The sequence below is a fragment of the Akebia trifoliata genome, chromosome 10 (genome assembly GCF_017979445.1).
Source record: "Akebia trifoliata isolate Shusen 1 chromosome 10, ASM1797944v1, whole genome shotgun sequence".
NCBI classification, from domain to species: Eukaryota; Viridiplantae; Streptophyta; class Magnoliopsida; order Ranunculales; family Lardizabalaceae; genus Akebia; species Akebia trifoliata.
In genome coordinates, this window is record NC_141384.1 from 13,390,029 (window position 1) to 13,417,079 (window position 27,051).

At 34.6% G+C, this 27,051-nt stretch overlaps 1 protein-coding gene across 1 annotated transcript; it reads left to right on the forward strand.

The window, feature by feature from the left end:
• The first annotated feature begins 1,362 nt into the window (after positions 1-1,362).
• Positions 1,363-23,890, forward strand: LOC147393153 (carotenoid 9,10(9',10')-cleavage dioxygenase 1-like). The gene is made up of 13 exons (XM_086456265.1): positions 1,363-1,916; positions 2,017-2,154; positions 2,752-2,854; positions 12,435-12,694; positions 15,289-15,468; positions 15,599-15,677; positions 16,756-16,837; positions 16,937-16,999; positions 17,277-17,415; positions 17,923-18,244; positions 18,325-18,392; positions 22,052-22,222; positions 23,584-23,890. Exons 1-13 carry the CDS (start codon positions 1,809-1,811, stop codon positions 23,698-23,700), a joined length of 1,830 nt encoding a protein of 609 aa, XP_086312391.1. The 5' UTR covers positions 1,363-1,808; the 3' UTR covers positions 23,701-23,890.
• The last annotated feature ends 3,161 nt before the right edge of the window (positions 23,891-27,051 follow it).

Consider the following 27,051-nt stretch of genomic DNA (forward strand, 5'->3'; position numbering starts at 1 on the left):
AAAATATCCTTTCAGTCATAGGTCACCTCCATACTGAGCAAAATTAGCATTGGGCTTAGGTGAAGTAAGACCAGGCCAAAAATTAACTTGGCCAAGGGTCACCCATGGCCAAGCTTAGAATTGAAACTTAAAATGGCCTCTAGGCCTTATCGCTACTTGATTGATGGGCTTTAAAGCCTGCTTGCAAAATACCTTGGGTCAAGCCTATTTTCGAAAGGTTTTGTACTCTCAGACTAGGCCTAAGAAAAATGGGGTGTCTACATAGCCCGCTCAAGTGCACCTATTCCAAGCATAACTACCTAACCGACTAGACCTTACTTGAGCGAATTCTAGAACAAATTTGTGAAGGACCTTAATTAGGTGAGTGAATGTCAAAACAACTTTTACCTTGACATTAAGTAACCAACGGCCAGAATAAATTTAAGTCTAGTTGATGCTTACTAAAGGTCAAACTTAAATTTAAACTTCGAAAATCTTTGGTTTTTTTGAAATGGTTCCCATTCGGTGAATTTAAAGACTTTCAGGTTGCAAATTTCTTTTGGGCTCAATTCGGGCAAACTAGAGTGTCTACAAGTAGGATGGGGTGCATAACACCTTCCTTATCTTACAATCTAACCTCCATACCCAACATCTTAATTGGATATGTTTTGAGTCACCAAATTCATAAAAAATAAATAAATAAATAAATAAAATGAATTTATAAAACTCATTTTTGGTGGCCATATGGCGACTCCCAAATCCAATTAGTATTACAACTAAAATTTACATATCAACAGGAAGAACACACGTGGAGAAAATTGAACTGAGGGTTGAGTGTTCAAAATACAAATGGAAAATGGATAAGATGGGTGCTTGGGTCTATTGGCTCTGAGCATGTTGGACCTTTCACATCCAAAGAGGGAATTCTCGGAAGGTCAAACACGTCCAAACTTCTGAAAGGGGGCATTATGGAGGGTCATCTAAAAGCCCAAAGATGGTGATACATGCTTCATAGGGATACAAGGATAGGAGACCTAACATGGGTGTTCTGAGTTGTTAGTTCTTGGGAGGTCAGCTTGGAGCTCAATATAGTGGGGCACAATGCCATAAGGCATAAATTGGGGGAAACTCTCTTGAACGGTAAGCCACCAGAGAACACCTCAAATCCCTGCATTATAGGGATTGTTGTGAATTTTTATTGTTAGAAGGATTTCAAAAGGGGATGAAATCCTAATTAAGCAAGGATTACTTAATTAGGCTAAGAATGAATTAGAAAACATCTAGAAGGGGTATTCTAATCTCATTCTTTATAAAAAGGCACCTACAATCAAATCAGAGGTAGCAATTTCTTTGCATTGAAACTACGTCAAAATTGTTTTGTAAATTAACTTGGGTATGCAGACTCTGTGGTGCAGGCACACCCAAGACGCTCTGAAAGAGCAAGGAAGCATCATTAGAGTTGGTGGATCTTTAGGTAGGGCAGAAATATGCCTCTACATTTACCAAAATCATAATTTTAACAACTTGGTTAATTATTCTGACCAGGCAAATAAGATCATTCAAATTGCATGATATGGTAACTCGTCCAAAAAAAATAATGTTATTTATCTACAAGACTAAAATATTATTTTTAAATATCAGATAAATTTAATTATTTTTTATTTGATGCTTTTTTTCTCCATCTCTATCGATCATGCAAACTCACTCCATAACAAGATTCTCTTTTGTCCTATTATCATTGTCGTCTATATGTAGACTTGCAAACTATGTAACTTCCCACAACGATCACTGCAATTAATTTGAAAGAGAGGAGGAAGGACCACACACAAATGGCCTCCTCTTGTTTAGCTTTTCAAGTGAATGGATCTGCTCACAGGCCCTCCTCCATCTCTCCCAAGTTTGATCTACTAAAGACTTCACTATCCACTAGTTTAAAGGTAAATTGATCACTTAACTGTCATAATAAAGCCTTAAAAATGTCTTGGTTTTGACTAATTCATCACTTCAATTCTGACATGTTATGGTTCTTATTATCAGCCTTTCTTGAGAGACTTGCAGCAAATTCCTATGAGATTCGATATTTCTAAAACAATTAAGCACACTTCTAAGAGGATTCTTGATGTTTTTGTGGATTCTGCTTTTCAGTTTATAGATCAGCCTTACCTCCCATCTCAGGTATTATTTTCGATTTTGGTTTTAATTTTTGGGTCTTTTCAAAAAATCTGTATGAACTTCGTAAATTTAAGAATACGGAATCAGGTCTGTTTATAAAAAATGGGTAGAACTCTATTTTCGTAAATATCTTTTTTTAACAACAATGGCAGTGTGTCCTGTGTCCGGATAGCTTACAGAAATCATATATATGCCCTTGATTTAAATTTTCCTTTTTTTTTTTTCTTTTTACAACTATATGCCCATTTAAATAAAATTACGTTTATGCTAGTTTTTCACTTTAACAAATGCTATTAGTTTGTAAAATGTCCCAAGAAAAAAATTAATTATAATAATAATAAGACTTAATGGGCACAATTTATCAGTTAATTTTTTTAAAAAAAAGATAATTCAATTAAAGGCAACTGTGTAATACTTAAAAAAATAATGTATATTTACTCATTTTTGTAATTCTCTTCAATATTTTCATACAAGGAAACTTAACCATCCCGAGTCTTCAAAAGATGTCTTCTTTCATATTTTTGTTTCTTGTGATTTGGAGTCATATTTTTCACATTTTGGATTGGATTTGCTTATATGTTAGTTGTGCATAAATTGTAGAGCAACTTCGCACCTGTGGGGGAGATTGGAGACGCTGTTAAGATTGCGACTATTGAAGGGAAAATTCCTGTTGATTTCCCTGAAGGTATCTACATAAGAAATGGTAAGTAAACTGTACTTATGGTAACGATTGTGTGGTGAATTTAGCAGGAAAATGTTTTCCACAAGAAAATATGATTCGTTGGTGTCTGAAGGCACATTTTGATAGAAAACCATTTTTCTAAGAAAATGAGTTTCCTATTTTCTTGTTTTTCATTGGTAAGCTGTGGGGCTATGAAGGACACTGAAAAGACAACCTCAACCCTAAGGAAAAGAAAATTCTAATTTTATTCTCTCATGATTACCCCAAAACCTTAAAACAATTATTCTTGACATTTTCCTTGTCGTAATCGAATTTAAAATTTTTAGTGATAATCAGTTTTTGGATTAATATTTTCAGGAAATTGATTTTTCCAATTAAATGTTTCTTTGATACACACCACCTCTCAAAAGATTCCATTCACAAGGCAACTGTGGAAAATGGCACATTTCCTTTGTTTTATATGTTATTTTATGTAATAGAGGCATTAGGTAGTCTTAAATTATTCAAAGTATAGAAAGAAAATGGAAATTTAAAATAAATGTGTTCTCTTGAGACCAATTTATTTTAATCAAAGTGGCATTATTTTAAAAGGGAATAATTCTTCTCGTAATCCTTTAGCTTTAGTTAGATGCTTTTCATTTAGTCCAAAGCTTATCACATGCATTCTAAAGTCATAACTTTAGATGCTTTTCATATATTCAGCCATGGAATTCAGCACCGAAAATGGGATAGAAAAACACTTTCTTTACTAACTTAGTAAGATTTCAAATCTTTGTAAGGGTCGTTGGGCCCACATGATTTACCACATTGGCAATCCAACACCACAACCCTCTAGATTTCATGGAAAAACTCATATTAGAAAAGAAAAAAAAAATCTGTTTTCAGACTCATCCAAGGTGTTGAAAATGGATGGCTACCAAACTCCTAAATTTAAAATTAAAATTCAAAGTTAAAAAAGAATTTTTTTTTTTCGAAGTTCTTAAAACATTGTCCTCTACATCCTTCTGGCATCAGATCGTGTTTTTGGATGCCACAATGTGCACTCACAACCCTTAGTAAAATTTGAAATCTTCTTAAGTTAGTCAAACTGATTTGACTCAATGGGATAATGGATGTGCTTTTCTTAGTGTGAAAATGGCAATGTATTCCTTACTTCACTCTACCATGCTTCAAAATATACTCGATAGTGTGTTAGGATGGATTAATAGATAATTACCATAATGTACCTCGAACACCTCAATGCTACCTTCACTAGTGATTCCATATCATTTCGCCTAATTGGGAAGCAATGTGGTGCTGACCAAAGATCCTCCGACGCTCTCAAGTTAGTAACAAAATTGCAAAACGTAGTGGTTATAAGATTGTCTCCTTTCATTGAACTAGGCCACCAATGTTTTACTGGCCAAAGATCCGCTGACAGTCAAGTTAGTACCAGAATTCTAGAACGTAGTGGTTATAAGATTGAAGAACCACCAAAAAAGTCTCCTCTTCATGGTCTCCCCCTTTCCCCCTCCCCACCCCCACCCCTTTATAAGCTAATTCCTTTCCTTTAAACCCTCATTGGATGCATCACCGATTTCTTATTGAAACAGATTCTTTCATATCCTCTCTTGGATCCTTGAATCAGATAAATGAAAGCCTCAGTGAGGCTAGAAGTTACCTATTTTGGAAAGGACATGACAGTACATGCAAGCACTACAAGATCCTTAGAATACTCTCCCAATCCTATTGGAGCAATACTCATCCCGAGTATCTATTCCACTACTGTTAGAAGGTTATTAATGGCTCAACCATATTGAGACAGTTATCTTCACAAGCACCATGGGATTGGGTTATGCTAGGATGCAATCCCTAACATATAGTTTGAATTTTATCCTATACTATTACCCCCTCAAGAGAAGATGCTAGCTTTCGTCGTCATCACGAGAACCACTTTAAATCTTTTTGGATGCCATCATTTGGATGCACCATTTCGAGGTTGATCTCTTGTCTTTTCAACATCTCTCTTCATTAAATGGATCCACCCTTTCTATGTTTAGCTAGTCACAAGAAAATCCAACAGCTCAACTTGTTCCAACTCGGAACCGTTGTTTCAGTCTTCTTAACCTGAATTTTTTTTTCTTGTGACATTTCACTATTGGGATTTGACAATTGATAGACCTACCACCTATCATCCTATTTACACTTACTCCGACTTAGAATACTGAAAGTGCCTTGACAACTTTTTGCATAAAAGTCTAATAACTTGGAGGATTTTATAGGAATTGAGAGTTGCCACCTAGTTTAGGTCTGGGAACCAAATATAACTCCAATCATGAAATTAGGTCGATCTATGTATAAGAGAGACGGGCAAGGGGTCGAGTTACGGATTTCGAAAGGTGTTAGTGCCTAACATGCCCGATCGAGGTGATCTGTCTCCACTGCAATCCAAGACAATCCTATGGTCAATGGGTGGAGACTAAAGTCATACTAAGATCAAAGTGATCCTAAGGTCAACGAATGGAGACTAAAGCCAAATTAAGGTCAAGGTAGGTTCAATTGTCGCCAACGCTTCATTGTGGGTTAGCCAATGGAATCTTAGGCTATAATTCTTCGAAAATTATGTTTTTGAAACCTATACATTAATAGATTTCTAAGAAAAAAAGAAGAAAAACAACAAGTGACCCGCGAAGGCAAATCCTCAGTGACTTGGGCTGATGAAATTGGATCATGGGAAGATTGTGTAGATGAAGGAGAAGGCTCGTCTTCTTGCTCCCCCCTTAGTGATAGAAGTGAAATAAGAGGTGATTCTATTCGCTCCATGCCTACGCCTTCTAGGGCGATATTTGTTTGGAGACCTTCTATTTAAAATTAAATCGCAAGGTATTAGTATGGCATGATAATGCATGTCTCAAATTCGTTTAATACACCCAAAAATTTATGAAGGAACTAACCATATCAATGTCATTAGGATCATTGAGACAAATCACGTAACCTTATGGACTTAAAATTAGATCAATCCAACCAGTTGAAGTTGACTAATTGACTTGATACAAAAATATTTGTTTTTCACTTCGAAGTGAATTTATGAGTCAAATCAACCAACCTTAAGGAAAAAAAATCAATTTTAATCATTCTAGACCCAAGAATCCATGAATCTTTTAAATTTTCAAAAGTAAAAATACTTTGATTCATGAGTTGACTTAGTGATTAACAAGAATCAATTTGATCATAAATGACGGTTTGATTAAAAGAATATTCAACTATCCTTATTTCACTAATAAGCTAGACTCTCCTTGAAGTGAGGTGTGACTGTTGTGGATCCCTTCAGAAAAGAAGAAACCGAATGTTATTGTTGCGATGTCGAGAACATGACAAAGAGAACACCGTGAGCTAAAAGGGCTATAAGGTGGTTTTAAAAGGTACTGTGTGGTGGTGAAACTATAAATAAGGGGATTGAAATCATGATAAATAGGGTGTTGCCGGGTTGCTAAAAATCACGATGAATGAGGTACTATCAAGCTGCTAAAATGCGAAGGTAGAAGAGGGGTCTGTGGGGCAGCAAAACAAAAGTGAAAGAGGGTCCTTGGGGCAACAAAAAGAAAATGAAAGAGGATTTTTGGGTTATTGTAGAAAGAAAGTGAAAAGGATCTTTGGGTTGTTGTCGAATAAAGGTGAAAAGGGACTTTCAACTGATGTAGAACAAACGTGAAAAAGGTTTGTCGGGTGGTTTAATTGTGAGGTTTGTTAGTTAGTGAGACTATGGGTGAGGAGGAGAAGAGAGGTTGAGTTCATGAAGGCTATGAGGAAATGAATGAGGGCTGCTGAGGAGTGTTTTAATGGTGATGGTGAATAGGGGTGTGAGGATATGGAGATGGCTGGAAGAGGAAAAAGGAAAACATAAGATGGAAAGAGAGATGATGATGTTGTCAATGTTGAGATAAAAAACGAAAAAGAAACGGGAGGTATGGAATGAAGAGGAACAGGAGGTGAGGTGAGGTTGGGTTGTTGGAAAAGATGGAGTGTGTTGATTAGAGATGGTGTTTAGTTGAAGAAAATGATAGAAGGTATGTAATATTTTTATTGTTTCTTCTTTTTTCTTTGTTGGTTTCTCTTCTACAAAAAAATTTCTTTTTTTTTTCTTGAGTGAAATTCGATCCCTAAACATGGGAAGGATAGGTTTTTATAGAAGTCAAAAGAGGTGGAGTCCATGAGGGATTCTCCCTTTATTTTTATGTTATTTCATGTATAAGAAAGAATGGAAAGATCGAATCCTACATGGACTCTCACTCCCTTTCTCTTATGGTTTTCTCTTCTTTTGTTTTTTTTATAATTCTAATTTGATTGAACCATTGGGGGAGCGATCCCCTGCATCTCGCCCATGTCTTATAACATACTTCCTCTAATTTTGATTGGTTAACCCCCTTTTTTATTGTGTTAATTTCTCAATGGTTTTCAATTTTCTTAATTTCCTTTATCGGTGATTCTAATCGTAGGTTGCATTGAAGGATGATTTCTATGGGTTTGTTTACAAAAAATTTAACATTGATCGAATCGATTGGTTAATAATTTTAAATTGCGATAGATTTTTCGATTAGTTTAAAATTACTATTTAATTAGAGGTTGATTTAATTTATTCTTCGATTGATAATTTTTGGATTGAACAATTTCAACAGTTCCCGTTATAATTTAGTATGGGTTCTATGGGGTCAGATTCTTGTGAACAGTGATAATGGATTCTGCCTCACAGATCCGAAGTCGCTATTGCCACCTCCCTAGTGATATCGGCGTGGTACCTGCCAAAAACTCTCCAACGCTCAAGTTAGATAAGAAGAGGAATAATTAAGTAAACTACTTAGACCTCCAATCTGCCCAAAAAAGAAGATCTTCCCCTCTGTGCAAATTGTGTTATTTACATATCCTTACTTTGAATCAGGATTTCCCTTTCTCATGGGAAATGATCCGGAGAATCCCCTGACTCCTTGGATCCTAAACGAAATGAGGATCTTCTGGATTGGATATGCTATAATTGGGAGATCTCCTCCGAGAACTCTGGTTTTGGTGCATATTAATAGGCGTTACGGATATTCTTTGATCGGGTTTGCCCTGTTTGGCAGACCAAGTCTTACTCAGTGTTGTATTACCATTTTAATCAGGCCAAACACTTTCTACCTTGGCCTGCCTTGCTGCTTAGTAGTGCCCCTGTATACTGATCTGTGCATGGTACCACTCAACCAGTCTAGACACGTGTACGAACTACATAACTATATGGTTATTTCCCTCTATAATTACCCCCTCTCGATGAGACGCAAAGTCTTGTTGTCTTCTCGAGACACGTAACTTCCTTCTTATTTGTTGCTGAGATCCTCTATAATGACTTCTTTCCTTAATAAATTGATGCATTTAATGCAATGTCGTTTCATATCTCTTTTGACAGTTGAGACGAATCATCCTTCATCTGTGCCTGTCCATGTGTCCCACTATCATCAGCACTTCGTCCCAAACTGTGATGGTTAGGTTGGATTAGGTTGTCCTCCCAGATGTACGTACTCCTTTACGTCTCCTTATTAATAAGGGACTTGTGCTAACTATTTTCTCTTACTGTGTTGCTACCTTTGTGGTCTTTCTATCTGTGCTAACATTTTTTCTCTTGTTATGATATTGCCTTTGTGATTTTTCTATCTGTGCTAACCTTTTTTATCTTATTGTGTTATTGCCTTTGCGATTTCTCTATATGTGCGTATGACTCTTTTTTCCATCTATCTCTTTTTTGCTTCATCGCCATCCTTACCTCTTTTAGGATGAGGTAACTCTCTGTTTTTTCCTTCTCTTTTCTGCAAACTTGATTTCGTAATGGCTGCCAACATGAACTGCTTCAACCTTCTTCTTCATCCTCTTCAAATGCCCTAACAACCCTCAACCTTATTTTTCTCCCTCTTATTCATATGCTCACAGCACCCTTACCACAACCTCTCTCTTTCTCTCTTAGACCATATCATTTTCTCCTTCCATTAGCACTTTATCCAAAAGTACCCCAATCTTCTTCTCCATCTTCGTTTAAATGTCCAATTAACATCTTTCCCCCAACCTCCTTATTTTTCACCCATGCCTACCATCTGCGTCATTATAGCTACTCAACCTCCATCATCTCCATTGACACCTTTACCATTCAATTACATTTTTCATCTTCTCTACTTCTCAACCAACATCCCAACGCTCTTACCATCATCATTTCAACCTCTGCAGACATGTTTTGGGTTGTACCCCCTCATACAACCTACTTCTCACAAAACGCTCATATGACCTACCCCTCACTTTCTCGACCTCCTCTCGGCCTCCATTCCTCTCGATTTCACCTCTTCTTCATCCCTATCTCACACTCTCGTTTCTCTCAAACCCCTCTCAGCGTCCTTCTCTTAGTTTTACCCTATCTCATACGCCGTCACAGACTTTTGACTTTGTGCCCTTCTCACAAGTCTCTTATAGCTTGGTGAAAGCTTGAGTATCCAGAAAGGATCCACATAACCAAATTCTAGTGAGAAGTAAGTTTTTTTTTCTCTCTTTTTCTTCTCCACTTTAATCAGTATTTCATGTGCAAGTTTTCTTTATGAATACATGGAAATTCGCACGAGTCGACTCACTAATTTTGAACATTTAGTAAGGTTGAATGTTTCTCTCAAATAGTGAATCAACTCACTATTTTGATGCTCAGTGGAGGGCCCAATTGATTTATATCTAATTAATTTCTTTAAATAGTGAGTTATTGAATTTCATGAGCAACCAAAGAATTAATCTTTTTTTTTTTATTTTTACGCAAAGTGAGTGAATCAAATTATCACTTATGGGTAATACATGGTTCAACAAGATTTTTTTTTAATGATTTTCATACACAAGGATTTCAAATTTTTTTGCAAAATACCGCTGAGTCGGCTCATTAATTTTAACACACATGAAGGTTTTAAAATCATTTTTTTGTCAAAAGTACATGAGTGAGTTCATTGGTTTTAGTGTTTGTGATGTTAGTTTACCTACTTGGAAATTAATTATGCATGTGGTGATATTAACCAATTTGGTAGTTAATTATGTATATGATGATACATGCCCATTTTTTTAATTATTTGTGCATATGATGATATAAGACCTGTTTGGTAATATTTATTGCTTATGATGAACTTGACCTATTTGGAAATTTTATACATGTAACATTTATACCAATTAAGAAATTATATATACACATGAGGACTTGTACTAATTTAAAAATTATGAATGCATGAATATTTTACCAATTTAGAAATTATGAACATTATGTGAAAACTGGAAAAATTGACGGGCTAAGGCCCACGAATTTTAGAAATTGAATTTGACGGTTTAAGATCGTCGAAATTCTTGATGTTCCGAGATTTGACGAGTTAGAATTGTAAAATTTCTCCCATCCTTCATTAATTTGATAGGTTCGACCCGTCGAAAAAAAAAATTTGACTCCAATTCGACCTCTTGATCCAGCGAATTTTATGAAATTTGACAGCCCAAGGTCGTCAAATTTGGGTTTTTTTCACATTGTGGAATACATGTGTTAGCATTAAATCCATTTGGAATTTTAATCTCTTTGATAATTATTTGTGCATATTGTAATATTTGACTTCTTCGGTAATTATTCATGCACATCGCATTTTAACTGAATTTCATCTTTTTGATAACTTGCCACCGAGCCTTAAGGCATTAAATGTAATTTGGATTTTTTTCGATTTATTATTTTCTTGTGTGTGGAAATCGAGGAAACTATAAACATAGGATTTGATTAGAAGTTAGCATTGACTTTAGCCTTTTTCTTTTGACCTTAGGATAGTCTTGGATCATAGTAAAGAGCAATCATCTCAATCAATTGGGTCCGGTGCCTAACACTTTTCAAAACTCATAATTTGACCTCGTGCCCATTTCTCTTGCTTGTAAGCAAACTCGATTCCATGATTGAAGTTATCTTTAATTCCTATATCTAAATAAGGTGGCGACTCCTCATTCCTTAAATTCTCTAATAATCATAAGATATTTTTCTATTTTAATCGATAAAAAGTGTCAATACGGTTTTAAGAGGATGGGGAAGGATTGAAATGGAATTAACTAGGAAGGGAATTGGGAAAATCGGAGGATGATCTCTTACAAGCTTTCGACCCTTGCATATATTATGCACTCATCATTAGGGATCCACAACAACCGGGTGACGGACTATCGGATCAGGCAGACGCAAAATGGGGTGTCCACATATATATGTATAAATAAGGGAGTTAACATCTTTTTCCATCTTCTTACTTTATATTTCTTGTACCTTTTTTTCTTCTACAAGCGTTTTCCTTTACATTCAGCCACTGCACATTGTCATTTCCCATTTTTAGAGTTTTTACCCTCTTCACAACTACCATTTTACTTTCTTCCCTTTTTTTCTTTTCATGATAGCTATTGACTTGAAAGACCTTAGGACTAGGTTTTTTCCTTCCATCCGTTGTCTATATGAAGGTTATAGATAACCTTAACAATCAAAAGGAAGAGGAGATTTTGCTCTACATTGGTTGACTTCAAGCTGCCCTTTGATTTTCTCTCTTCTTTCAAGAGGGAGGTCCAGAGCAATATTAATCAGTGTCTAGGCCAAATGGTAGGTAAGTTTTAATGTTTAATGGAAAGGTTATGAACATTGAGCAGTACTCAACCCATGACTCCTGAGTAGTTCCTTTCTCAATAAACTTGATTAAAAATGAATTTTACGATCTACCTCGTGATACTTGAAATCAAATTGCAAACAATTTTTATTAATTTTTTATAAAATGGAGAGATAAATCTTAGCATACTCTATTAGCAGAGTATTTTCTTGTGTTTAATAGTCAAATATAATGAAAATAGTGATATGAAAAGTGATCCATACATCTTCCTAAATGTCGTAGGCTTTGATATTTATAGACTCGAGATAAGAGAGTATTTCAAATAATGCCCTTAACTTATTAATTGGATTTTACATAATTGATTTAAATGGTATTTAGTTATTGATATGACCCATTTTAGTGGGTTTTGAACTTAGTTATGGGCTAATCCATTTGTTGGATGTATCAGCCCAATACTTAATGTGGGTCACTTGGATTTGTTGGATCATGAGTTTTATCTACAAAAATCCAAGTTATAGGAGGTATGTTTCAATCAATTAGTCCAATTTGGGAGTATAGGCCCACTAATGGATTTCAAGGACCTTCTTGCAATTTAAGAAATTGTAAGGTACATTTAAAAATTTAGATAACTACATACCCTTAATGTGAATTTTTTTCGGCCAGACCAGTACTCTCTTTCCTCCAAGTCTGAAGACTTAGATCTAGTCCATGACCTCCCAAGTTTAGATAAGCAACGATACAAGAACCCCTTTCCTATAACTATGTATAAATATACATCATCCATATATTTGGAACACATTATCGGCGAGTGAGACGGTTGATCCAAACCTATCCTTAATCTAAAACCCTAGTTATCGAATCAGATTTGGTCCACTGACAACCCTAGAGTAGCCCATCATAGCATTATTAAAAAGATCGTTTAATAAGTGTGGTCATGATGATATTTGAACCTTTGCCATTGTGAAATGCAGGCCCAAATCCTCTTTTTGGAGGATTAAAATCAACTGTTTCAATGTTTGGACAATCAAGTCATGTTTGGATCGAAGGTGAAGGAATGCTACATGCCTTGTACTTTATTAAAGATAATCAAGGAAGTTGGACTGTGTGGTACAACAATAGACATGTTGAAACTGAGACATTCAAGCAGGAGAAAGCAGAAAACAAGCCCTCTTTCCTTCCTGCCATAGAAGGAGATTCTACAGCCATTTTGGCAGCTTATTTGCTAAACTTGGTAGGTAATGTGTTAAAATTACATTTAGTACATGATGGACGTACTTACCCACTCAAATAAAAATACAGTAATGCTGGACTAACATTGAAATGTACATCTTTTCAATGTACAGTGGTGCATATATAACCCTTTACATGCTTTTCACTTGTATCAAGATGAAAAACATCTTTGATTATGTGTCCATCACCACGTCAGAATGTACAATCAATGTACATTTTAATGTTACTTCAGCATTATCGATAAAAATATATTAACAGATTTACCGTTTGTTGAAATTTTATTAAAATCTCCCTTACTCTATCAAGCTCATTGTAGAACAAGCCTCTACTTAACAAAAATCAGGCTAGCATGACTAGCTTACTAAGATTTCAAATCTTACTAAGGGTCTTTGGGCCAACATGGATCGTCATATTGGCAAACCGACACCACATACTTCTAGATTTCATGGAATAAATCAGATTACAAAGGAAAAAAAATATCCTTTTTGTGTTTGGTCCAAGATATTGAAAATGGATGGCTACCAAACTCCCAAGTTTAAATCTAAAATTAAATGGTGAAAAACCTTTTTTTTTTTAATTTTTTAAAGTACATAGATTTTTTTTTCCTTTATAACTCTATAGCATTTGATCATGTTTCTGGATCTCACAAATAGATTTGGTCAGGATCCACTCGAAAGTATGGTGAGTAACTATTTAAGGCATCAATTTGAATTTGATGACCTGGATCCCCACTTCAAGGTTTGCTTAGTAACAAACTTCATAAAGTACGGTTTGGTGGATTACAAACTTCATAGAGTAAGATTCCTTAGAGGTATCAGAACTCCAAGGGAGTTTTTGTAATAAAAATGCAATAGTTAAGTCTGTCGGGTGAATCTTTATCAAATTTATAAATATTTTAAATATTTTAAAGTGTGTACAAAGATTTATATTTTGTTCTCAACAAAAATATGAGGGTGTCTTACACAAATGAATACATCTATTTTTAAAATTAATGAATTTTGGATAGTTTTTAAATTATTTATAGAACATAGTATTTATCTGTTTTGTATGTTTTTAAGGAAAATCGAGATATATTGTATTGAAAAAACTGAAATTTTACTTTTATACTCCTTTGATTTAATCATAGTAACAACCATTGTTTTAATTTAAATTGCAAGTATGCTGTTATCGAAGATTGACATTCTCATAATTATATATAAAAAATATTGACAATTTTTTAAATAGTAGCATAAGGGTATTTTGGTAACTTCATCTAAAATGACTTGTTTTTTAAAATTGAATTTATTTTTCATTAGGAGTAATGATAAATTTAAATTAGCTTATGAACATGCATTGTCTTTTTTGTAAATAAGACTATAATGAGAATAGATAAATTATCTTTGGGTAATTTAGTATTACAAATGATACCCCCCTCCCTGCGAAATGCAAGATGAGGTCTTTAGTTGATTTGGTCAAACCAGTAATGGCATTTGTTTAATTTATGGTCTAAAGTTTAAATATCTAAATTACCCTTGTAACATTTAAATTATCAAAATGCCTTTCATTAACACTTTAATTTTGATTTTGATTTTGATTTTGGGTTAGATCAAGTTAAAGATTCCATAGTTTTTGCAATGGGTGGAGGCTTGGGCTCTTTGGTGAGCTCTTTTCAATATTTTGAATCAAGGCTTAAGTTTTTGTGTTAAAAAATTAGGCCATATGCTTTCGTTCTTTATTGCAACCAGGGGGGGGAGGTAGAACTAATATTCATATTTACAAGATGGGGTATTATTAAATTCATTTTCTACATTGTTTCATCTTTCTGATTTGATTTTTTGATTTTATAATTTTTCTTAGTGTTTTCCATGTGGAAATTCTAAGCATTGGGGGTCAAAGAATGCGTTTGAGTTGGGCTGAAAACGATGAGAATGAGATGAACACGAGAAAATTTATGTTGAAAAATTTAGTTGATAATATTGAAAAGGATGAGATTTAACTTCAAAACAACAATATTTAAGTTTAGATCAATGAGAAATATGATTGAAAATGATTAGGGTTCTCATGGCTATCATGTTTAGAGTGATTAAATCAAACACATTTAGGCTGTTTTATCGGAGGACATTTTCATAATTTCAACAAATGAGCGTATTTTTGATATTTTTCCCATCTCTATTGAGAAATTAGTGTATTTATTAATGTTTTGACCAAGTCAATGAAAGTCCAAAGTAGTAGATCTTGTCTTGCATTTTGGAGGGAGGGGGGGGGGTATCACTAATTTCATCAATTTTATTGGGGGGTATTACTAAATTACCCATTATCTATTCACGTAAATAATTTCAAAAGGCATCCGGATTAAAAAATTCATGATCAAAGTATATTATAAATAGTTAAGTAAATCGGTCAACTTTCTACTTGATTTCAGGCATTTTTGAATTTGATAAGTTCACGAATTGACTTGGTGATTTGCCAAGTTGATTAAGAGAATTTGGTCCATTGAGCTTATTGGACGAGTCACCTTGATATCCAATCAAGTCAAGACAACTTGGCCAAGTTTCGAGTGGACTCGACAAGTTACAAAACTATGAGTCTTATTAACACATAATCTTCGTTTTGCAGTTGAGATTTGGCAAAGTTAACAAATACATTAGCAACACGAATGTTTTCGAGCATTCAGGGAAGTTCTACTCAATCGCTGAGAATCACTTGCCACAGGAGTTCAACATCTTTACGTTGGAAACATTTCAGAATTGGGATGTTGATGGAGCTTGGGACCGTCCTTTCACTAGCCACCCCAAGGTTCCTTCTTTTTTCCGTGCCCCCTCTAAAACATTATTGTCCATAAATTTTAGTATTTTTTATTTTATTTTGATCTTTATCATAAATTTTAGAGACTTGATTTAACTAACTTTTTGTTTTAATGATACAGAAAGCTCCAGTAACGGGTGAGTTAGTAACAATTGGTGTGGATGCAATGAAACCTTTCTTTGTTTTGGGAGTCATCTCAGGTATCTTCTTTGATATTTCAGTGCTATCCTATTTGGGACATTATTCGGTAATTTTGAGGTAACCTCCCTGTTTTGGTGATATAGACATACCCCTCCACATTACATTTTGGTGAATGTTTGAGATACCCTATATTTCACTATGTGGTTTGTCTTCTCTTATCGACTAATAAAAATATCTGAATGCCCTCGTCTTAAACCTGTAATAAAAAATCCTTTATTTTCTTCTTAAGCCCAAAACCAGTCATCTTCTAATTCTTCAACCACTAGAGTAAATTAATTTCAATCCATTATAAACCTCGTCTTAATACTTGATAGATTTAAGATGAGTGGTTTGGGGAAGAAAAGTCAAGGGTTTTCTGTTACTAGTTGAAGACTGGGCATTTAGGCCATTTTCTATTAGTCTATCACAGAGGATCAAAGTCAAGGGGCAGGTAATAAATTTGAAAACATGTGAGGTAAGTCAAATATTGAACCAAAACGTGGTTGGTATGACTAGAATTTTTTTTTTTTTATAAGTAAATCATGTGCCTTGACTAAGGTCTTCCATGAAAGATTACAAGAAAATACCTGAAATACCCTGTTCTTCAAGTTTTACTTTTTCTTCCAAGGAACCCATCGTCTTCAGCCTCCCAAAAGTCCCTATCCTATCCTATTCTTGGTGTTTGAATGTTGAAGTGGAAAAAAAAAAAATTTGTGGTTCAAAGATGAGGGTAAATATTTTTACCCTAGATGTTGAAAACAGTGGAATATATAGGTTTAAAAAAAATCAAGGGCTTCTTTGGGATGATTGCCAATTTCGGTTGGGGAGAACGCTAGGTACAAAAATCCTATAAATTGAAGGTGAAATTTTTGTTTGGACTAGTCTAGATTCTAGAGTTCATAAAATAAAATGTACTAAAAAAGCGCTACTCAAACTCAAACGCATAGTTTTCCAAAAAGTATGAAGATGAGGGCATTTATGTCATTTCATGTGAGTCTCTAAGAGGAAAGGGGCCTACGTTGTTGGCAATTTGAGAGGGGATGGGGGAGGGCATCTCTAATTGAATCATGAAGAAAACATTTTGCTGCTTAATTGCAGAGGATGGAAAGAAACTAGTACATAAAGTGGATCTAAAGTTCAATAGAAGTAGTCTTTGCCACGAGATTGGAGTTACGCAAAAGTAAGTTTTTCTTTATTTGTATTATGTTCTTTGCTTCGTTTCACTACAAATATATATGCAAATTAACACCCAGGCTTCCTTTGTCGTCTTTGTTATTAGGTACAATGTAATCATGGACTTTCCTCTTGTTTTGGACATAAACAGACTCCTAAGAGGGGGGCCGTGAGTATTTTTAACTTTCATTTCTCAAGATTATTGAGCCTTGCAAATTCTAAAAACTTTTTTGACTCCTTGACTTGGATCTTCCTCATAGAGTAATGAGAAATTACCTAAATACCCATTTCCTCAAATTCTAATAATAATATAAAAAAACCTTGAATTTTCTCTTCAAATAAAGTCATCTTCAAATTCGAGAACCGTAAATTAAAAATCCTTAATAGTCGTTTTTCCTAGGAAATTAAATCATTTCTTTACCAGTTTTTTCGGTGGTTTTATGTAGATTAATAAAGTATGATGCAGAAGGTTATGCAAGGATAGGAGTGATGCCTCGCTATGGTGATGCAGATTCGATTAAGTGGTTCAAGGTAGAGCCACATTGCATATTTCACATTCTCAATTGCTTCGAGGATGGTGATGAGGTAACCGACAAGAACAAAAACCTTAACCTCAGTACTAATTGAACTTCTCTTTCATATTTATGTTCATGATAATGCTGATAAGTAGACAAGTAGATCTATGGACACATCCTCATGTTTCTGCCATCTATGAGCATTAATTGCTTAGAGGCCACCCGTGAGGCTGCACCCTCACTTACTTTGTGCTTGTGATGCGCGGGCTTTTTCTTTTTTTAATATTTTTGAGATATGTCTCTATGTTTTCAAACTGATAGACATAATTCCCCAAATCTTAAACAAATGATATAGGGTGAGTTTTAAGGAGATTGAAGTTGAATGGTTTTTTGGGAAGAAACCCAAAAATATGATTTGTACAATTAATCCTCATAATTTTCACAAATGTATATTGGATTTATGACAATTAAACCAAACTGAGTACAACAATGGCTGATTCGAAAGTCTTGTTGTCTATAAGATTTAAAGGCATAGTTGAAACTTAATTACTCACTCAGAAATTAATGTCAAAAACAGGTTTTGGTGAGGGGATGTACAGCTTGTGGATCTATCATACCAGGCCCTGAATTCGGTCGAGATAAGTTTGAATGGTTCTCAAGAGGATTCAAGTCTAGTGTTCCTCGTGAAGCAAGTTTAACTAATGACATGGAAGATGGGTTATTTTTTTCTCGTTGTCATGAATGGAGATTAAACATGGAAACTGGAGAAGCAAAGGAGAGAGAACTCACCGGAACCAACTTTTCTATGGATTTCCCAATGATCAACGACAACTTCATAGGCATTAGAAATAAGTACGGCTACACACAGGTTGTAGATTCAATAGCAAGTTCTAGCTGTGGTAACAAACAAATCTCTCTCTCTCTCTTTTGAATTTTATTTTCGTTTTATTTATTTATTTATTTTTCACATCAATCGTAGGCATGGCTAAATATGGAATGCTAGCGAAGCTAAACTTTGAAGATCAGCAAGCAAATACACCATCGAAGGTATGGGATCAATATCATTTTCTATCCATTTGGTAAACAAAGTTAAAAATGGGATTTTATGTTGGTTAAAGGATTGTTGGGTTGAGTCCCATAATAAATAATATCAAGGGAAAATTACTTGATAGACCCTGCAGTTTAACCCGGACTTTTTGCCTAGTTAGTATCTTAGTATCTTAACGATGCAGTCAATAAAATCTTTCTTTTTTTTAATGCCCCCCCCCCCCCCCCCCCCCCCCCCACACTGATAAAATTTCAAAATCAAATCATTCAAATCAATCATTCAAATTGTCGATCTTGATTATTTGAATCGTAAATGTCAATGATTCATGTTCAATTGCCAAGATTTATATTCATTGATTTCTCCACGTTTGTAAAAGGTTTACCTCCACTATTGGAAAATGAGTTGAATTGTTGATCTTGACACAACCGTTTATAGGAATAAAGCATCACGTTATCTCTAGATTCAATACGGCTTTAATTAAAACAGTATCTTTCTAACTGACTGACAACTGACAATTGAATCTCATAGTGGTCTTCCTCAGGCAATAAGCTTGAGTTGATAGCTTTAAATTAAACGAGCTATGCCTCCAAGCTGTGTATAATCAATTTTGTCTTTTAGAGAGGTAGAAGCGGGAACCTCAGGTTGTGCTTAAGAGAGATGCTAGATATTATCTCATTATTAAGCCTAAGAAACAAGAAACAATCACAAAGGAACGAGAACAATGACTATAATAACGGCTAAGTAAATCGGGGGCAAAAGGTAGAAGCTCTTCCCACTCTATTTTCACCTCCTCGTTAAAAAACCAAGAAGCCACTATGATATATAAGGAAAGAGAGCTGATTTTGTAACTCAACCTGGCAAGATGACTCAAAAACTCACCCATGTGGCATGGGCAAAGGACCGTAGATTCTTTCCCTTTAGATACACAATTGACCTGTCATCTATAGTTGTGTATCCCGAGGGTGCAATTGTGTATCTTGAGTGAAAGAATCTATGATTCTTTGCGCATTACACATCGGTGAGATTTCGAGTCACACTGTCAAGTTAAGTTACAAAATCATTAGTCATAAGGAAAAGGAAACAATACAAGGGAATGAAACTTGTAGACAAACGACAGGGCACAAACTACGAGAGTTGCACTCGCTCGACGTGTTTAGAAAGAAATCTCTTCGTCAGTCAAAGTTCATTAAGTAATTTTTCCTAATATTAAAGGGTATTTTTATAAGTACCGTTTTCATAAAAAGTATAGTGCATATGTTAATGTGTATGGAAAATAAAAAATAAAAACCATGAATATATACAAATTGACTCTATTGAGATGTCACCGATCTTTGATAAGTTACTACAATGGTGAGATGGCTAAGACCACACCTTAGGAAGTGGGTGTCTTGAATTTGAAACCCCTTTTGAAGGGCCATCCTCAGGGATTTATTCTAGAAATTACTTGGTGCATGTAGGAGGAGGGGACTGCAAATGCCTCGAGGATTAATAGGGTGCTCTAAGAGGCTTGGACTCAGTTTCCAATAAAAATAAAAATAAAACTAAAAATAAAAATGATTAACTTAGGATTAATATCTCGTTCGGATGCCTCCAAAACCATGCCATATCCGATATTTAGAATCTTGTTAATATTTTTGTTTTGCAACCATTGTTTTAAATCTTGGTAACTCTTGTGGATAGATGTTGTAGAGGCTTTTTAGGGCTTCCATTCCTCGAGATGAAAACTGTCTTTAGATTGAAGACTTGATCCTAATAGTTTTCTTCCTTGTTGGTGTTGACTTTTTATGATGTTGGGCTTAACCTTGACCTTTTGGCCTCTTCCTTTTCAATATGGTGGTCTGACTCTCCCCTATTCCTTTGTGACTTCTAGGATGGTAGAAGGTAAGAAGGTGGGAAGGATAGGGTCCCAGTGTGGTGTCTGTCAACGATCCTTTAAAGATTTAGTTAGTACTCAAATAAAAAAGAATGAATGAAGATAAAGATGAACAATAGACTTGTAGAGTGATTTTTTATTTGTCGAGTCCTAATTAGTCATTTTCTTAGTTTGGTAGGTTATTTTTCATAGACAAGATTCAAAGACAAGTGTCACCACACGAGTGATCTGGGTATTAGATGAGTTTGTTTAGCTGGGGTGCACTTTAGTGTTTTGGAATATGGAACCATTGCTTGTCAATAAGATTTAAATTTGATGTGTAAGTCTTCCAAGACATCAATACGAAGAAGAGAAATGTAAGATTCTAACATGTGGTATCTCATCAATATGAAAAAAATTTATTTTGTTTTTATCCATGTGAGAAGATGTGCTCAAACTCAGATACATACTCGGGATTGTTTATGTGCTATGGATCAAGTTGGATACGAGTTAGGGATCAGATTAGGAACAAGCTAAGGTTAATAAGATCTCGGGTTTTAGATCAAGAATGAGCTAGGGATCGAACACAAGCTCGAGCTCATGTCGGAAATATGATACCTCTCATCTATGAGTTGCTTTAACATATGTTTTAAATGAGTCTAGGAGCTCGGGCTCTGCATTTCTTATGAAGCTAGTTTTGAACCTTAGGGGTGGACATATCAAGGCATGTCACACTTTCTCATTCCGATAAGTTTTGTGTATTTTGTTATGAATAAGGGGACTTGATGTATGAAAGAGCTCTTAACTCTTCTAGGTTGGTCTTGATAGGCTACAGACACTGAGTCCAAGTTGAGGTCTGGCCAGATTGATTGATTTCTTTTAAGTTGGTCATAGCTTGTCATCTTACAGTTATTAACCTAGTGTCCTACCATGCTTTGTTTTTGAAAGATCTCGATATGTACCAAACATACACTCTACTTACAAAGTTTTAGATAAAATTCATTCCTTATCATTCCTTGGGCTTGCCAAGGTGCTGAATTGTGTACCTTCAACTCTTCTCTCGATCTGTAATTTTCTAATGACTTCGTTCTCAATAACTTGGTATAAGAGTGTTGGCCCTTTGATACTTTTGAAGGGGATGTTTGTGCTTCTGATGCTTGGTTGAAACCGTGCTTCGTACTCTTTATGATAGGGATAAGAACTACTATTTTTCTTCTTACTTTAACATACTCAGCTCCGGGTATAGAGCTTGGTACCTTCCTGTTTACTGACTTGATTGAAAAAGTTGACCCATATATTCTTAGTGCCCCACCCCCGGTTCCCTCAATCGTTCGTGATACGTGTATTTATCATGTAGCGAGACAAAAATGGTCTCCATAAATGTTAAGATTCGAAAGCTATACTCCCAAGTGTTTAAGTAACATTACCAAGTCTACACTTTCCACTACGTCTAACCTAACCGATGAATATTTGGGCTTTTTCTTGTGGATCTAGAAATCAAAATTGAACTTTATTTTAAATTTCTGTGTTTCATTCAAAAATTTCTTTATCATGAAATTATGAGCTGGAAGTTCCTAAAACCAACTGCTATTATTAGCACTATCTTGGCCCATCTAAGAGAGGGCCAAGTTCATAGGCACTAGGCCCCAAAGAGTGCTGACCATTTCAACAAATCACACATTGAGTTGGGTAACTGTTAATTCTTGGAGTGTATATATGATACTATGCTTAATGTCCCCTCAACATTATTATGAACTATTTTTTTTCTTCCTCATTGTCATGTAATAACCTCATTTTTCATACCAGATGAAGGGACATATGGAATCTGAAGAACTCATAAAGGTTGAGTATCATAAGTTTGAGGGGAACAACTTCAGCTCTGGAGCTGCCTTTGTCGCAAAGCATATTGGAGTCTCTGAGGAAGACAATGGTTGGATCGTCTCTTTTGTTCACAATGAAGAAACTAACACATCACAAGTAAGTTAAAATCTGTTCACAATCCCACCCACTAGTCTCAAATAACACATGGAAATCTTTCGTAGGAGTTGTTTAACTGCTTATTATCCTTCATATTTGCTCAGAAAATAATATATTTTTTGTTAATATTTTTCTTTGAAGTATTAATTTGAGTTTTATGTATGGATATCCACCAAGGGTTTGGTAACCATTATATCTAATTAATTAATGGGAACAGAACCAATTACAATAGTCAAAGTACAAAGATTCTTACTTATAAAAAAAATAAAAAATGAAAAAAGTACAAAGATTCTGAGGCTGTTAGGTAACAGGATACAGAATCCATTTTTGATGAGTGTGTTCAATAGTAAGAAAAATGTATCTCAAACAATAAAACAAGAAATGTAAAAGTCAGAATCAAACATGTGTCCCGAGCATTGTAAGACAAGGCATATTTTCAGAAAGAAAATAGTTAAAAGGCATTTTGTACCTTGAACAATTAAAAAGATAAAAAAAAAAAATTGTCCAAAAAAATACACTTTTGTATTTTAAACATGATTTTTACATTTTAAAAATGCTTTTCATTCAACCAAAAAACAAATTGTTTCATAGGGACTATGATTTTTAATTTTTCCAATAGTGTGATATTTCTACATAGATAGATTCTTCTTTTTTATTTATTTATTTATTTTTTGCTTGGAAGTTTTCCCCTTTTTGTTTTAAGCCCATATCAAAACATGATCCAAGGAACTTCTATTTACCCAAGGATAAAAACCTACTGTTGGATTTCATGTTTTAACAATCGGGAAGCTACTTTTTATATTAGTCAAGTAAGAAATGGGAATCTCTCTTTTTCTCTTTTTCTTTCACCATGGACTCAACTTGACCAAATGACATGGGATCTAGATGGATTATTCTGAATCCAATATGAGATCTTATATGATATTTTAGTAATAGCCTTACAAAATTGACGATATTATGTTTACCCCCCTGTAAAATGCAAGGTTAGGTTGACCTTCCTTAACAAAAAAGGTGATGTTCCTTTTTGTTGATGAATTAATGGTGAAATTTAATTTTATTTCAAAATACTCTCCAGAAATTAATTTACTAAAATCAAAATTTCACCCTTAATTTTTGAAAAAAAAAAGAAAAAAGGGACATTGACTTTTTGTGAAAGGTAAGTTAATCTTCCATTTTGATACAAGTAAACCTAATATCCCAAAGGTATTACTAAATTTTCTGATCTTATAAGATGGTCCTAGATCAATGATGGCCCAAACTTTAGGGACTTGATCTGAATATTGGATGGGATTCGGATCCAAAAGTTGAAAATAGTTGGAAGAATTTTGTTTTTGGGTAATCATACTTCTCCTCTTTTACAGGTTCATATAATCGACGCAAAGAATTTTGAGGGTGAGGCTGTGGCGAAAATTACACTTCCGCATAGGGTGCCTTATGGCTTTCATGGGACTTTTATTTCATTACCCATTCAAAGGTAGTAAACTGAGTGCTTTGGGGTGTGGATAGTCAGCTTGTAATTACCATTCGTTCTATTTGTTATAATTGTGGTTTTGTATATAACAACAAAATCGGGGTTTAGTGATGTATTACCCCTTAATTAATGTGACCTATCAAAGACAAATGTGTGATCAACAATTTATTGTTTAGGGTGATGCAAAATATGATAAAATTTACAACACAGATGGCATACTTTTACCGTGGTGAATTAGGATTTAATAGTCTATCTTATCTTATCCCTAATTTTCATGCGATAGAAGCAGCAAAATCATCCTCATTGGCACAAGATATTGAACTTCAAAACTTAGCATAACCCCGGAGAGTGTTTGAGATGTCAATATGGTTTTAATCATGGGTTTTAATGGATTTATATGCTATTTCAAATATGTTCCCAGCCATTTATCATTTTAGTTTTATAATTTTTTTCTTTTAACATGCTTAAGATAAGCATTATTCATCCATTGATTGTGTCCATTGGTAATATTGTTTGACAATTAGATAACTTAGGTTTGTAAACTTTGGACTGCACTATTTTTTTGATTAACTTTGTAGTGGAGGAGGATAATATATATATGACATCTTCTTTAGAGGGCATTTCTCCATTGAACAATAGTAAGAATAAGGTCTATAACGTTGGTTTATAACCGACGTTATTGTCTTTTAACATCACCTTCAATGTCAGTTAAAAAATAGATGCTAAATCAGCTGATCTCTTAAAAGCAGGGTTATAACGTTGGTTATAATCCGACATTATATTTCATTAATAACGTTGGTTTTTTATGTACCAACAACATCAAAATTAAATCAATAATAATTTTTTGTTATATAACGTCGATTTTACAAAAAATCGTCGATATATTTATGATATAACATCTACTTTTTATTAAATCGACATTATTTAACATATAAGACGTCGATTTCAATAAAATTGACGTCTTATCTATGTATTTTTTTGTTTATTTATTTATTTTTTCTCTCGGCAGTGCCCTGTACACATACATGCAATAGAAACATAACAACCTACAGAAACATAAATACAAATATAGAAACCACCACCTACATCATGCTACCATGACCACCTGCACCATGCTACCACCACCAACACCATGCACAAACAAAAATAGAAATGAAAAAACATCATATACTTTTGTAAATACGCAGGTTTCGAAACCTTTTTGAAGGTTTTTAACTCATCTATGCGGGTTTAGGAGTCGTCACCACTCAATTAAGGTATGAATGGGTACCATAGATGTTTTTTAAAAATCTATTTTCTTTGGCTTGTAGTGGTTCACATATCCCAAAAGGATAGGAAAAAAATTTACTTAGAGAACTAAGGTAAGGAAGTTCGGTTAAGGGACAAGAAAAGTGTTAGGCACATAGTCTTTCCCATCCTAAGATGGTTACTATGGGGTAAGATTCCTGTGAACGGTATGATGGACTTTGCTTCACGGATTCGAAGTCATTCCTACTACCTCCCTTGCTAGTGCCAGCGTAGAACCTGCTAAAAACTCTCCAACACTCAAGTTAGAGAAGTAGATGAATAATCTAATCAACTGATTAGACTTCCAATCCACCCAAAAAAAGATCCCTCCCTTAGTGCAAATTGTGTTATTTATAGATCCTCAAATCGAATCAGGGTTTCCCCTTCTTACAGGATGTAATCTCGATGAATCTCTTGATTCCTTGGATCCTAAACGGAATTGGGATCTTTTGGAATGGATATGTCATAATAGGGAGATCTCCTCCTAGATTTCTAGGCTTAACGTGTGCATATCTGGATTACGGGTATTCTTTAACTATGTTCGCCTTGCTTGGCAAACCAAGTCTCTATCAGTTTTGTGCTACCCTTCTAGCCATAACAAGTGCTCTCTACCTTGACCTACCCTTCTGCTGGGTAGCCCCCCATATGCTGATCTGTGCATGGTACCACTCTATTGGCCTGGATATGTGTACGGTCTAAATAACTACGTAGTTATTTCCTTCTACAATTACCCCCTCTCGAGGAGACGCGAAGTCTTGCCGTCTTCTCGAAACACGTAACCTTTTCCTGATTGGCTGTCAGGATCCTCTATAATTGCTTCTACTCTTAATGAATCGACGCATTTAATGCAATATCATTTCAAATCTTTTCTGACGATTGAAACAAATCATCCTTCATCTGTGTCCATCCATGTCCCCCACTAACATCAGCACTACGCCCCAAGCTGCGACGGTTAGGAAAGATTAAGATGTCCTACCAGTCATACATTTTTTTTTATGTTTTCCTATAAATGAGAAACTTGGTACTTACTTTTCCTCTTATTGTGCTATTATTTTATGTGCTTATGACGTTTTCTTATTCTCTCTCTTTTTGCTTTATTGCCATCCTTACCTTTCTCAGGCTGAGGTAATAAAAGAGACTTTACCTTTGAACGCAACAGTTCTATTCCCTCAGATTCAATAAAATTGCTCATTGTACCGTTCTCCTTACTTCGTTCTGTCTCCGGATCTGATTTCGGATCTCTGAGATAAGGTATCTCTTCCTTAGATCTGGATTCTTCGAATTTTGTTATCGATTTTGGGGTATTTTTCAAGGGCTTCTAGGTGTTTTTAAGGCTAAAATCGAAGTATGGGTGTTAGGTAAGGAGTTGGGACTTCAAAACTAGGGTTTATAGAAGGCTAGGGAGGTTTTTTGACTACTTCTATTAGGATTTTTGATTTGATACGAAAATAGGGTGTAAGGACCCCTATTTATAGATTTTTTTTAAGGGTTGATTTAGATAGAGTTAGTGTTTAATTAGAGTTCTTTTACTTAGAGTTGTGTTTTAGTTATAATTGTTTTAGGTAGAATTGTATTTTAATTAGAATTGTTTTAGGTAGAGTTGTATTTTAGTTAGAACTCTATTAAATAGAGTTATTATTTAATTAGAACTCTATTAGGGTTTTGACTTTTGGTCTTATTTGATTGACTTTAAGATTTTGACTTTAGTCTTAATTGATTGACTTTTAATATCTTGACTTTAGTCTTGCTTAATTGACTTTAATTTTGAATTTAATCTTACTTGATTGAATTTTAATACCTTGAATTTAGTCTTGCTTGGTTGACTTTAATTTTTTTGAGAACCCCCCTCTATTATATCTTTAATTCTTTGGACCCCCAAATGGAGGGGTCCTTAAAGAAATATCTTACGAACCCTCAACAATTTTGCCTGAGAGCCTGATTGATCAATTTTTTTAGTTCAAAATTTTAAATTAATTTCATTAATGTTTCACTTTAATTATTTAATATTTTATTTATTAATTTCGAAAATTTTAATTATGAAAATTGTGAAATTATCGTTTTGCCCCCAGAG

Bases quoted from the DNA above. Each gene is read 5' to 3' on its own strand.
- LOC147393153 (XM_086456265.1), top strand. From the start codon at position 1,809: ATGGCCTCCTCTTGTTTAGCTTTTCAAGTGAATGGATCTGCTCACAGG. The intron at 12,695-15,288 runs GTAGGTAATGTG...TTCGTTTTGCAG, and splicing joins CAGCTTATTTGCTAAACTTG to TTGAGATTTGGCAAAGTTAA. The intron at 15,469-15,598 runs GTTCCTTCTTTT...TTAATGATACAG, and splicing joins CTTTCACTAGCCACCCCAAG to AAAGCTCCAGTAACGGGTGA.